This window comes from Delphinus delphis, chromosome 12 (assembly GCF_949987515.2).
Source record: "Delphinus delphis chromosome 12, mDelDel1.2, whole genome shotgun sequence".
In the NCBI taxonomy this organism is placed as follows: domain Eukaryota; kingdom Metazoa; phylum Chordata; class Mammalia; order Artiodactyla; family Delphinidae; genus Delphinus; species Delphinus delphis.
This window is the reverse complement of record NC_082694.2, coordinates 2,494,996-2,509,759: the sequence shown is the minus strand read 5'-3', so window position 1 is coordinate 2,509,759 and position 14,764 is coordinate 2,494,996. Positions and strand designations below refer to the sequence as shown.

Sequence of the window (14,764 nt, the reverse complement as noted above, 5' to 3'; positions counted from 1 at the left end):
TATCCAACTGCTGATGAATACACACCTTCATACCTTCATTTTCAGTTTTCATCAGAGCACAAACATTTCTTCTTTCCTCTAAAGATACACACATGATACCGTATGAACCGCATTAAAGCATTGTAATTATATGTCCTTCAGATTTCTCCTCTAAGAAAATAAGAAGAAAAGCAAAATAGGAGGACAGAAGTTTTTGATTTCACTCAAACTGTTGAAAAGAATAAACGAGCTGTTGTATACCAAAGTATTTTGTTCATTGTAAATTATGATCATGTTCTATTACTCTAATTTAATAGTACATTTATTATGTCCGTAAAGATAATATTTCAGAATTTATCTTTTATCATTTAGAGTGATTTTTAATCTAATAGGCTATTAAAATGTATAGAAAAAATTTGCATTATGGTATTTCTTATAAAGTGTCATGCTCGAGCTCAGCTTTTAAAGACTTTTTTTTTCTCTCTCAGAACTGAAAAGAGCCCTGATCAATATCATAATTCAATTAAAATCTGAACCATATTATCTAAACCTTGTCAGATTCATTGATTGTATTATTCGACAAAGAATAAAGATTGAAAATAAAAATGCATATAATTTAAAAGAATTCTTGTTCTCACTCATGAATCTGACGTGAAATATACAAACATGCAAAGGACCAGATGGATAAGAATGGAGGGGCTCTAGTCATAAGTGACCGAGTCTGCACTTCTATATTATAATATTTGCAATCATTCAGGCACCAGTTTTCTTTCTGGAAATGGAGAGGAGACCTACACAATGAAAAATGATCACTAATAAGTGTTGTGCTTGTAAGACCATCAGATATTTACTTAATGCAGCAAAACATTGCTGGTGCGGAGTCAAGGGTCCCAGGTGCCAGGCGGAAGGTGAGGTCTCAGGGGCTGTGCCTGTGAGAATCCGCTGCTCCAGGCCCTGGTTACTCGTCCAGTGAGGGGTAGGGGGAGTCTTTAAAATTTCAGCAGGGTTTAGGATGAGAAAAGCACATCATAGCTTTTGTTATATATCAACACCATGGAAAAGCTACCGGTGGAGACGGGGTGGTTGCATTTGCCCACTTGAGGATTTTGTATATAAACTCTCCACTTAAATGTACTTAAATTTCCTTGGCAGGAAGGTCTTTTCACGTTGACTTTTAAAAATAAGATTAACCCTTGAACGTTCTCTCTTCTTTGCTTTGGATTTGGATTAAACGCCAGATAAATTTTGGCGAGAAGCACAATAGAAACCCTTGTCTTTGGCAGTCTCATGTACATGTTATTTATTTTACTTACATTCTAACCGTGAAATTTCAGGGGACTTTTCAGAGTCAAATTTTATTCCCCACTGCATGGTACAGCCCAGAGTTCAGTCTCATATTTGATAAGCTTCATGCCAGCCTCTGTTCCTCATAATTTGACACAAATTCTACCTAGCGATTATTTTAACTATACTCTTAAAAGGATACAAACTGCAAAGATCTGAGTGTTCCAGTAACTTCGGCTTTTCAGCAAGAATCAACTAGTCTAGTGTCTTCTCAGAGAAAATGATAGCGTTTACAGAGCATTCTTGGCCCAAACTTGTTTAATCAAAACGTCTTTTCTTTGGTTCCATGGCCCTCTTCACCTACGACGCTACAGAAATGTTATTAAATAACATCTGAAGAAGACATATTTCTTATTATTCTTTATGAACTATCAAGAATCTCACTGAAAGACCCGGAGCAGAACAAAGAACTGCAGATGGGCGTGCAGCCAAGGTTGTAAATTCTCCTGAAGGCTGATCTAGCCCTAAGTGTAGGTCGGGTTCTTGGGAAGACAGAGAAGGAAAAGGTAATTTAAGCTCACGTTAGGGCACCTGGCACCCACCTCCCTCCCCACTCCCTTAACAGCGTAAGGGAGTGAGTACAACTTCGTTATAATTCAGAATAGATTTGCCAGAAGCCTATGCACCCAGCATGCTTACAGAGTGACTCTATTGGTGAAAAGCACACGCACACACAACCACGCATGCACACGCACACACACACACCCCTCCCACTCCTCGAAGACAACAGTCATGATCAAGAGAAAGATCAATACAATTAAAACAAAAGGCCCTTGAAATGAAGACACTTGACCCCATGTTATGGAGGCTGGGGGGAAAGTCATAGTATTATTGAGGAGTAGTCATATAGTATTATATATTGTATATGGTCTCAGACTTTATGATATAATAATATCATTTTAAAATGTTGATGACAATGGATTTAGAAAATATCTGGGGCAACACTGTTCAATGGAAATATGATGTAAGCCACAAATAGAATCTGAAATCTTCTACATATCACTTCAAAAAAACATTTAAAAATAGGTGAATTAATGTAAATAATAGAATTGCTGAACGCAGTACATGGAAAATGTTTTTCTTTTGCCCTGTAACAATTACAAAAACAAAAATGAGAAACCTTACATTTATTTTTCCATGCTAAGTCTTTGAAATCCGACGTGCCCTTTGCATTCTTCCAACACGTCAGACAAGCCATGTCTCCGGTGGCTGTGTCACCAGCCACTCGATGTTCAGGGCCGCCATGCGGGGCTGAGCGGGTCTCAGGGATGACAGGTATGACACGTCTTCCCCTCACTTCTCACTCTGTTTCAGCCACCTGGGTCGGAGGAGGTTACATCAATGGGACAGCCGAAGCCGTGTACGTTCCAGATTACGGTCTAGCGTGGGCTCAGGCACCAGTTGGATACTCCCTTAGTCTGATCTTAGGTAAGCAGAAGTTTACACCTGAGCGACTCAGTCAGTAAAGCATATAGATCAGGAGTATAAATAACAAGTGAAATAAGTCAAACGATGTGAACAACTGTTGTGGGAAATGCTACCGGAAATCCCTAAGTAGCTGTTATCAGAAAGTGGTAACACTAACGTTTAGGTGATTGGATCTCTTGATGATGGAATATGTTTAAAAAAATTCCCTTGATTGTTTTGCTATCAAAACAGTGAATTTCTTAACATAATGATGCTTTTTCTTTCCAAAATAGTGTGGACATATCGTTAAAAATGAATCTACTTGAATTGTACCTGCATTTCATTTTGTAAATCAAACTAATAAAAGGTCAAGAATATTATATAACAGAGGGTTCCTCAATTCCTTTTGCACTTAGAATACTTTTGTTGGATCCTGTGCTTAATCAAATATCTGAATGCCCTGCTGGGTGACACAAATACATGAAGACATTTGACGAGTGCACTGCTGGTCCGTGTGTTTCAATCCACAGCCTCTTCCATGCCATGTGTGGCCCTGGATGCACACAACGACAATCGTATTAAGAAATTTCTGCTTTGTTGCTAAATATTTCTTGGTCCTGTACTCACTGGATTTTGCAGACAGGTTCCTCAACATGTATGAGTGTTCTAAAAAATTCATTTCCCTTCAGAAATTATATATAGTAAAAGGTTGGCAAAGACTATTGTATTAGGGATTTTTCATTTTCTCATTAACGCTTGCTTTAATTTCCTTTAGGTGGTCTGTTCTTTGCCAAGCCCATGCGTTCCAAGGGATATGTGACCATGTTAGACCCCTTTCAGCAGATCTATGGAAAGCGCATGGGAGGGCTCCTGTTCATTCCCGCGCTGATGGGGGAAATGTTCTGGGCTGCGGCCATTTTCTCTGCCTTAGGTAAGGACCAAAGAACGTCGTTCTGTGCGCATCTCTGGTTGAATGAGCATCAGATACACAGCTTTACTTTCTTCAGCCACAGGCCAGGCCACCCCCAACCTCCAGCACCTGGATTAATGCCACCACCCCCCTGCTTGTCTCCCATAAGACCGAATCTGATCACGTCCCTTTCCTGCTTAAAACCAGGCCTTTGAACCAGGCTAGGAAGGCTTCTTACAACTTGGGCTTTTCCTTCTCGCTTCCTCCAGAATGGCAGTTCTGACACTTTGCAAGCACACTGCCCTCTGCTTAGGACTCACGCCCCTCTTTCCTTTCTAGCCAACCAGGTAGTTTCTTCAGATCTGCTAGAGATGTCACTTCCTCAGGGCAGTCATCTTGAACCTGCTGGATGCCTCTCCTATGGGCTTCCGGAGGCACCAGGAATTCTGTTTCCATTGAATTTACCACTTCGTATGATTACGTGCCTATTTATCTACTTCCCAATTTCCAACCTCACAGAAGGAACTATCCACTTCCTGAAGGCAGGACCTGTGTCTTATTAACACTTACAGTCCTATCACAAATGAATGAATGAATGCATCACCTATAGCTACATGTTCTTCAAAAGAGAAAAAGGAAAACAACAGTCCTTCCTTTCTCAGTGTAATCCCCTTACATCTTAGACTGTTGGGTTGTAGACATATTCAGGGATTTGGGAAATGGACTTAGACTCTTTGGGGTCTAACTTACTATCGAGATCCATCAGTGCTGAGGACAGCCTGTCTTTGGTTCTTGGATTCTCAGCCCACTGATACGACCTAGAAAATGAGAGCTTTCAGTGGGAGATCTTCAGGTTCAGTACCCTCCCTGTTCATCAAGGAGAAACCTACACCATCCTGCTGAGTGTTGAGTTCCTTCCTGAAGACCAGCAGAGCTGGACGTTCCTTGTCCTTCCTCAGTGAGCCGTGTGTATGTGTGATACCCAGAACACGCTGTTATTCTCCATCTCCTCCTACAAATGGAAACAATGGGCTTATGTCTACAGTCAAACTTTAAGTGGACAAAACAAAAGTCAGATAAGATGAATTTCCTTCTCTGTTGCATATTAGACTACAAGCTAGTCTTCTGGTCTCAGTATTATCATCAGATCTGGTCTCTGTAATATCAGATATTAGTTTACACCACTTTTCATTCCTGTCTCTCTAGACTCTTGTATAATCGTATCTTATTTTCCTGGTCTCCAACTGTAAAATGAAGGAATGACTTGGTGTAGATAGAAAAGAAGAGAACTTGATAGTTTAAAAACAAGCTGCAATAACTCAGTGAAGATGTTGCACTTTGCTGGCACTAAGTAATCATACTCCACAGCCACCACTGCCACATCCTAAGGAAATTTTACATAAAAGCACAGCTCCCTTCCCACCTTGCTCTCATTAGCTAGGAAGCAATGGTAGTTTATTTGTCACTGGTTTCAACACCAGAAAATGTTGGCTTTAAGAACAAACTCCTGCTGAGATATCAAAAAAGGAGGGGGCTGAATATCTAACAGAATACAAAATGTTCACTCTCACGGAATAAAGATCAACTTCTATAACAGAGCCCTGAAGGGAGAACAGAATGAATAATCTATTATTTCTAAAGTATTCTGGAAATTTAATAGCTAAACTCAACCTTGCTGCAATTAGTTATTCTTGTAAACACGTGTGTCTACATCTGTGTCTGCTGTCAACACACATGTAAAATATATTAATGTCTGTCTCCACACACACACGTCAAACAACGTCTATGAAATATTACTGCTATTCTTGAAATATGTGCTCTGGTAAAGAGAATGTGTGTGAATTTTAAATTAACACCTCTATTTTCTTCGAAAATAATAGTTGGACGTAACTCAAAGTTCGTGTTTATTAGAAATAACTTGGGGCAAGATCTTCCACCACCTTTTACTGTGAATATGTATGAATAAGCATAGCTCACCAAAGCTTAGGAGTATCTTAAACTATCTTCTTGGTATCAACAGACAACACCCTTACAGCTGCTTAAAGAAACGTATATTTACACTTTTCACGGCTCAATTCAGATAATTTTTATAACTTTATTTGCAGTATATTTAGTTTTACGGCTGCATGAGTTAATTAATATTTCACAACAGATCTGGAAGTATAACTTTGATTTTACTCACGACAAATGATGGGGTGATTTAGAAAATATTTAGAGAAAAAATTCATCCCAACCTTAATAGTGGGACGAAAGTAGGTGACGTCTTTAAAACCACTGAGTTACAGCCAAATGGCGCATTTACTAGGACCCTAAATCTTTCGGCTCCCCGTCTAGTGATCTCTCTTCTATAACATACAGCCTCCCTACCTTTTGGATGTGTAGGATTAATAGAAGTTTCACAAAAGGGTGGGAAATTAAACAGTATTCAAAAGAGGTTGGGTAATGATTGGACTTTTCATAATTCATGGGGTATGACTCTAAAATGTTGTTCTTAAAGTAGAGAACTAGACCAAAGATGAATGACAAAGAATTGCGACTGAAGTTTCAACATGTAGTAAATCATCTCAGGAGAAAAAACAATAACTTGTTAAATATCCACTGAATTACAACAGTAATTCAGTCAGTTACCCAAAGTCACTTGTAAATAACTGGCCGCTTTCCCTTGTCCTCCTCTCCCAATTCCTTACTAGGCATGCCCTTTCCTCAACCGGTTTTTATGCAAGAAAGTAATTCAATTTTGATACCAAAGCCACAGCACTAAGAAAAAATTTCTTGAAAAGTATTTTGCATTGTTATCTTAGATCAAAACATACTGCTCTTTAGATAATGGATTTTTCATCTCGGGTGGGCTGCCTCTGCTATTAGCGCGCCATTGAGAAGCGATAGTAGAATGCAAGGTTGCAAGTCATGATTCAAAGAAATCACAGATTTGTTGCATGTATGTTAACGTGGCAGGAATATCATTGCTGCGTTTAATAATACGAAATCTGGACTATACCACTTTTGAAAAGAACAGGGAAAGGGTGTGTAGGGCAGCAAGTGAATTCTGAACTGGCTGTCCAAGAACTGCAGCGGTCCAGCCGTCCACACCATAACATTCTATTGGAAATACAGACACCAACAAACACAGTAAACAGAGTCAGAAAGTCAGAAAAGCATAGATTGACTTCCAAGGCAGGGTTACAGTTTTGATGATGAAAATTACTTTAAAACATGATGCTAAAATCTACGAGTCTTCAGTGCACTGGCGTCCTCGGGGCAAAACTGGAATTCTCTGGCAAACAAATAAAATAAGTCGTCTTTCCCGAAGTTGAAAAAGTTGGAAGGAACAAGTTACCAATTTTATTATTTTCTCCTACAAGTTTGTTTCAAACCCTGGTACCTTTTACCATGTGTCATCTAGTAAAAGCTGGCTGAGGTCAGAGTTAACGCAAAAGAGCAAATGAATGCTGACTGTAAAATGTGGAGATGGGTGTTATGCTTACCATAAAGGCTTATTTTTCTCATGGATGTGAGTAAATATACTGCATGTGTTCAACAAAGTCAGAGTTTCAGGTAGTTGGTGGCATTACTGCAAGATCTTATAGTAGTATTTAGTGTAGTATATGTCATGGATCTGTAATCAAATCGTGAATTTCAGGTGTCCCCACACAAATAAGTGAGCAAAGCACTAATTTCAGAAAGAAAGAAGGTTTTTAAACCTATGTATGTATATATATATGTATGTATATAAATGCAGATATGCATGTGCATATTCAGTTTACTGAGATGGAAGAATCTGAATGTGAGACTTCACCTGGGCTGTTCTCATCCAATCCTTCCAGGAGCCACTATCAGCGTGATCATTAGCGCCGATGTGCGCGTGTCCGTCATCGTCTCCGCCCTTATCGCCACGCTGTACACCCTGGTGGGCGGGCTCTACTCCGTGGCCTACACAGATGTCGTTCAGCTCTTCTGCATTTTCGTGGGACTGGTAAGTGGGGCCGTTCACAGACTTTCCTTCTTCCTTCCTTCCCTTCTTCCTTTCCTTCTCTCTCCCTTCTTTTCTTCCTTCTTTCCTTCCTTTCTCCTTTTGTGAAAGATAATGTGGTATTTTATACTAACTCAGCAAAAATTAACAGAAATGCTATTTTCCCATCATGAGCAATACACAGTAAGTCGTATACTATTGGCAATTTTTCATTTCTCTGTGGATCAATTGGATGAAAAACCTCTAGTCACGTTGTGAGATTTTGACAGAAAAGTGCCCTCAGTTAAGTCTTAGTAGGGTCTAGGGCTTCCCCTCCTTCATGCCTCCACTTGATGGAAACACATGTGGGATCTTCCTTGAATAACTTCCCTCAGAGTTAAAATTTAAATCTTGACACTAATCTGTATTTGTCTCTTAACCCTTCCTTATATTAGTTTTGGTTAATCCATGAAACTGCTCATGGGACATAGAAATTCTTTTCAATCAAATCTTCTCGGTCACTTTAAGGAATGGATATCTTCTTCCAATTCTAAGAAAGCACAAAATGTTTATGTATAAACATATGTCAAGTTCTCAGATTCAGCACTTTCTTCCCAAAGGTCTCTGGTGGCTGCTCTGTGGCTAATGGGAAACGGCATCGTCAGCACAGAAGTTAGGTGCTACTCTAACTCTCCTAAGTGTTGCACGGTGTCCCACAGAGAACGTGCTCCCAGGTTCTTCCCTGAACACGAGGAACACTGAGCTGTGTCCTCTACGAGAAAAAACTAATAAACTACATCTTGCACGTCGCAGACAGTCCCACGGCCTAACGCTCTCCCGCGCTCTGGTTGCAGTGGGTCAGCGTCCCCTTCGCACTGTCACATTCTGCGGTTGCTGACATCGGGTTCACGGCCGTGCACACCAAGTACCAGAAGCCCTGGCTGGGGACCATTGAGCCGTTTGAAGTCTACACGTGGCTCGATAGCTTTCTGTTGTTGGTAAGTGATGCTCTTACCCGAGGAATGCACTCTCACTTGTCCTAAAGTCAAACGCACTTCCAAGACTTTAGTGTTTCTATGTAACACTAAAATGCACGCTCCTGTCCGTTTCTGGGTTGACTGCTTCCTGCTGGAAGAAGGATGGGGGCACTGACAAGTGTCAAAGCAATCACTTCCCTGGGGTTATGTGTGGTGTGTCCACACTTGTGCTGAACACCACGCCCTACTGCCGGATACTTCCCCCAATCTGAGAGCCACACCATCTAAAAATTCTATTTTGTATCTTGGATTAAGGCATTAAAATCCAACTTCTTCTGAAATAACTAACTCATTCAGTCCCTAATTAAATTCGTGGTGTCATAAGGCCTTAAGTGCACGAGATACGTAGGGAAGGGAGGTGTCACCCAGGACAGATGCCCAGAAAGAAGGCTGGGAGGTCAGGCAGCTGGGAATGTGCAGAACCTGTGGGTGAAGGTGGTGGCCTTGAGGGGTGGGCATGGAAGAAATCAAGGCAGATCACAGACTGAGGGGGAGGGAGTACCAGAGAACCTCTCCCTCAGAGATTTTGTGATTGTGTGATTTTGCTAGAGGGGTTATGTATTTTTTTAAAAAAACAATGTATTTGATTTCAAAGTAAGCAATAGATTAATTGTTATCAAATTAAGGGGAAATGGTTTATGTTTGTTCCCTTTTTAGAAGATTCACAATATTTTGTGATTTCATTTTGTGTCTGTGGCACTTTGTTAAATTTTAACACTGAAAGTAGGTGTGTCTGCCCCGTGAAGAACTTACTGGTAAGAAGACAGGGAAACATGTAAACTAATGTTTCCAGTGGCGGGGGAGGAGGGCTTTTTCCCCAACGATTGTTAAGAAATGCATTTGGCTGAAATTTTTCGGGCATGGTTTACAATTATGAATCGAATGGAGAAGGCGATTAAATATTATATGTATGTGTAATTTTACCTTCATGGCTGGTGTATTTTATGGTTATATGGGAGAGATGATGAGGCTTAGAAAAACTAGGCAATTTTTTTTTTTTTTTTTTTTTTGTGGTACGCGGGCCTCTCACTGTTGTGGCCTCTCCCGTTGTGGAGCACAGGCTCCGGACGCGCAGGCTCAGCGGCCATGGCTCACGGGCCCAGCTGCTCCGCGGCATGTGGGATCTTCCCGGACCGGGGCACAAACGCACGAACCCACGTCCCCTGCATCGGCAGGCGGACTCTCAACCGCTGCGCCACCAGGGAAGCCCAAAACTAGGCAATTCTTTGATTATCAATCACACCATCATCTGAGTGATAGATTGAAACAGAGAACCAAGACCCCAAAGTCCTTTCTCCTACACCACACTTTAGTCCTCGGACTTACTCATCTTCAAGATAAGGCATTATATCCAACGATTGCTACAATTTCTCCTAACTCAAAAAAATTGTATGACTAAGTCATGTTCATCCTTCAAACTGTAAGATAAATTGAAATGAAATAATAGATGCGGAATGACTGACTGAATAAATAAACTGTAGGTGCGAGCCTTGAAACGTTTCACCAATGGTCTCTGATCTTCCAGTTGCCATGGAAATGACTTGTCAAGTCCTGCTCATGGTAATCTAGAGGCATCTGCCCGTCCCACCCTAAACTTCCCCCGTCCCTATATTAGCACTAGATCGAGCTCCTGGATCACCTGGCCCTATTGTGACAGCCCCTCACTGGTCTCCCCGCTGGCAGCCCACCCACATCCCACCCCTCCAAGCCCATTTCTACCTTTCCATCAGAGCTCCTGTTTGTCAGTGGAGGCCAGATTTTACCTGACTTACAAACTGGATGACCTAAATGTCCATAGACACAGGTATGTAAATTATGATATATCAATTCACATAGTCATTGAAATTACTGACGAAATATTCATCGACATGGAAGAAGTCAATGATATACTGATTTACAGGTTGCAAAACAAAAGGAAAAGTTTTGGAAGCATATAGATTTGAGGCACGGGATGAAGAATTTTAGAATTTCTCCTTTTGCCTTTGTTTTGTTTTGTTTGTTTGTTTGTCCTGCATTTGAGCTTGTATGGCTTTTATAAGAAGGAAACTGTTCTGGAGCCAATATGTGATTGGCACAGATGTGACAATAATAAACAAGACAGATATCCCAGAACTCGGAGCCAGTGAGAGAGACAGACAATCAAAGAAGCAACTTCAGTACACTGTGACGTGGGAAGTTCCCTCCTCAATTCACTCACTCACATGATAAATATTTACTGAACACTGACTCTACGCCAGTGAGAGGATGCTCCAGCCTCCTCTCTCACCACCCACACACACCCTGACTCTACCCATACCAAACACACGGCGGTCTAATGGCTGCCTCTCTGTTTTTTTCTTTTTCTTTTTCATATTGGGTTCTTTCCCAAGAACTCTCCTCCCTGTCCGTCTCCACCTAGTGACACCCTCTTGATACTTAAGGGGACTCAAATGCTCTTTCTGTATGGTTACCATGGTTACCATGCCTCTGTCTTCCTCCCACCTTTCCCCTCCGTTACCCCCAGATGATTGTTTCTCATTACTCTTCCCATATGTACCTCTTTATAGCGTCAACAAATTACATGCAAGTTCAGTGTCTCCAAACTTTTTTGTTGTATATCCTCAATAAGAATGTTAAGCACACCCCCAAGGTAGGGATAGGAATTATAAACTGCTTATATGTACTGTACCAGCACATTGTGGAAATCATTTAATAAAACAACAATATTTAGGTATGAGGTAGAAATGAATATAAAGAGAAATTCCAGTATCTTCTTGATGCTCTATATTGTCTTGAGCCTCTGCACACCCCCGTCTAGAAAACACCGTAACGCATTGACCCTCCCAGTGGACAGTGGTCTCAAGGGCAGGAATGTTTCACTCATCTCTGGGCTCTGACAGCCATTACATTGCCTGGCACGTGACTGGAATCCAGAAATATTCACTGGGTGTTTTGAATCAAATGAAACTTCATGGTTTCAGAATCTTAATTTTTTGAGATAATTTTGTGGCTGTTAAAACTTCCAGATAAGAACAAATTGAAGGTTTCTGGGTAGTTGTGTATAACGCAGCTTAAAGTAGGTAAATTAAGCAAAAGAAAATATTGTGCATAAATAATTATGAGAGAAAAGAACTTGAGAAATTCTGCACGACTGAACCTATGACGATGACTTAGTGACAGCAGTGTAGACAAGAGGCATGTAGGACCATTTTCTCCCCTTCAGAGCCATACATGTGACCATTCTGAATGTGATTGTTAAAAAAAAATCTCATTTTAAAAATACCTAATAGATGCTATTTGCCTCCCATTCATTGTGAGTCCCCGTGGTTCCCACGCAGATGCTGGGTGGAATCCCGTGGCAAGCCTACTTCCAGAGGGTCCTGTCTTCATCCTCAGCCACCTACGCTCAAGTGCTGTCCTTCCTGGCAGCCTTTGGGTGCATGGTGATGGCTCTGCCAGCCATACTCATTGGAGCCATTGGCGCGTCAACAGGTAAATCTCCTGCAGCTTCACTAACTGACTCACTCAGGCTTCATCCAAGTCACCAGTTACCCCTCAGCTGCCCTCCCTCCCCCACGTTCCCTCTTACCCCCACACAGTCAGTGGTTTCTCATCTGTTCATATATCTACCTTTGTAATATGTCAACCAATTGTCTTATATTTCAGACACCACTGTAACACTGAAGATGAGAAATATATATTAAATATATATTTAATTTTATATATATATATATATATATATATATATATATTTCACACCACCATATTCTGTTCAGATCTTGTGCATAAGACTAACTGTAACCCATTAGAAGCTGGAATATATGAGGCAATTTCACTGGACCAGTACATGGACTTCCCACCTAATTAAACTAACATGCCCTGTTAGACTAATTAGATTTCCCACTGATTAGACTAGTTTATAGGTTCTGATTTTATTTTGAAAGCTACCTAGCAAATAGGATGACCCCAGGTGGATGGATGGATGGAGGGATGAATGGATGGCTCTTTGGTTGTTGTGTTTGTTGTTTCTATCCACAGACTGGAGCCAGACCGGATACGGGCCTCTCGACCCCAAGGACAACCAACAGTCAGACATGATCTTGCCGATCGTCCTGAAGTATCTCTGCCCTGTATACATTTCTTACTTTGGTCTTGGAGCCGTTTCTGCTGCTGTCATGTCATCAGCAGATTCTTCCATCTTGTCAGCAAGTTCGATGTTTGCTCGCAACATCTACCAGCTTTCCTTCAGACAAAATGTAAGAACAGTTTTTGCTTTTATCTTTTTTTTTTTTTTTTTGCGGTAGTAAGAACAGTTTTTTCAACATAACGCGATTGCTCTTGTTCTCATCCTTGCAGTTACTATGTAGGTGTTTCTCTATACTTATTAATAGTCTGCATGAAAATCTGACCCTACTTTGATTCAGCGCTTTATTTATGCTGTATATGAGGTTTTTAATGCATGTTGTCATTCACGCTAATACTGAAGGGCACTAATCAATATAACTATTTCCCAAGAGGTACAGTCATATTGCAATAATTTAAACGTCTTCTCTTTCTAATGAACGAGCAATGAAACCTAAAATAACTTAGAAAAACTCTGAGTTTAGCTAAATACGATAAGAAATTCAGGAACCCTGGCAGAGCAGAAGATAATGCGTAATTATTTCATGGGTGCTGGTCTCACACCTGTCTGCTCTTCACTTGAACCCCAAGTCCTCCTTTGTCAGAAAACAGCGTCTCAGTTTGATTTTCCTTATTGAATGCCAGCGTGCAGAGCAGCACGATCGTGCTCACGGAGGGGCCCAGAGCCCCCCTCCACCTCCTTCCTTGACTCAGGCTTGCCTTTCTCTAGGTTTTCTAGGTCATAGTTAACAAAATGCTCCCACTTCTTTTTTAAGGCAGTTACCCTCCAGGAAGAGAGGAAGACAGATAGGCCACAACCTCTCACTGCCACATGAAAAACTATTCCTTAACGTGGAAAGTAAAGAAATCCTCCCTTGCGTTATCCTTCCCCTCCGAGGACCCAGCGCGCATCTCACGTCTCCCTCTGACATTCAGCCAGTGGGCTCTGCTTCCTGCGAAGCCTCTCGCGAGGTCGCCCGGGGAGGCTGCCTAGACTGCTCGCTTCACATGCTGTGGTTTCGGCTGGTTTCACCCATAGACTGAGCCTTCTGAACCAGGCGGATTCTTTAGAGCAGCTTTAAAACACAGGAAGGCATCTCATTCTCCTCCTAGAGGAGCCAGCACGTCCTGAGAAAAACTGACTCGATGTCGATTTCTTGCAGGCTTCCGACAAGGAGCTCGTCTGGGTCATGCGCATCACGGTGTTCGTGTTCGGAGCTTCCGCAATGACCATGGCCTTGCTGACGAAGACGGTGTACGGGCTCTGGTACCTCAGCTCTGACCTCGTGTACATCATCATCTTCCCGCAGCTGCTCTGCGTGCTATTCATCAAGGGGACCAACACGTATGGGGCCGTGGCAGGTTACATCTCTGGCCTTTTCCTGAGAGTAACCGGCGGGGAGCCGTACCTGAACCTGCAGCCCTTGATCTTTTACCCTGGTTATTACATTGATAAAAGTGGCATATATAATCAGAGATTCCCGTTTAAGACCCTTGCCATGGTGACCTCATTCTTATCCAACATTTGCGCCTCTTATTTAGCCAAATACCTATTTGAAAGTGGAACCTTGCCACCAAAATTAGATGTATTTGACGCTGTCGTTGCAAGGCACAGTGAAGAAAACATGGATAGGACAATTCTGGTCAGAAACGAAAATATTAAGCTAGATGAACTTGCACCTGTGAAGCCGCGGCAGAGCATAACCGTCAGCTCGACTTTCACCAATCAGGAGGCCCTCCTCAACATGGACTCCAGCCCAGAGGGCTCTGGGACTGAAGATAATTTACAATAAACACATCCTCACTGCTTTCCTAGACGGAGCTCTATAGCAGGCTAGTCCCGGAAGGGTGGTTTGCGGCATATAAAATATAGTTTAAAGATAGCGTTCAGGAGGACAAAACTCCATATAATAGTGTAACGGCACATCCAAGACAAGCCAGAAGGAAGCAGCCCTGAAGCAGCATCTCTCTCTCCCTCGTGGACACATCTCATCCTCATTTGATTTCGACTCTCAGTAGTTTTGTTAGGTATTCAAA

At 41.7% G+C, this 14,764-nt stretch overlaps 1 protein-coding gene across 1 annotated transcript; it reads left to right on the top strand.

Annotated features, from left to right (window-relative positions):
• The first annotated feature begins 3,485 nt into the window (after positions 1–3,485).
• Positions 3,486–14,526, top strand: SLC5A7 (solute carrier family 5 member 7). Its single transcript, XM_060027199.1, has 6 exons — positions 3,486–3,661; positions 7,465–7,613; positions 8,444–8,587; positions 11,944–12,097; positions 12,644–12,861; positions 13,891–14,526. The coding sequence occupies exons 1-6, from the start codon at positions 3,529–3,531 to the stop codon at positions 14,518–14,520; spliced, it is 1,428 nt and encodes a 475-aa protein (XP_059883182.1). The 5' UTR covers positions 3,486–3,528; the 3' UTR covers positions 14,521–14,526.
• The last annotated feature ends 238 nt before the right edge of the window (positions 14,527–14,764 follow it).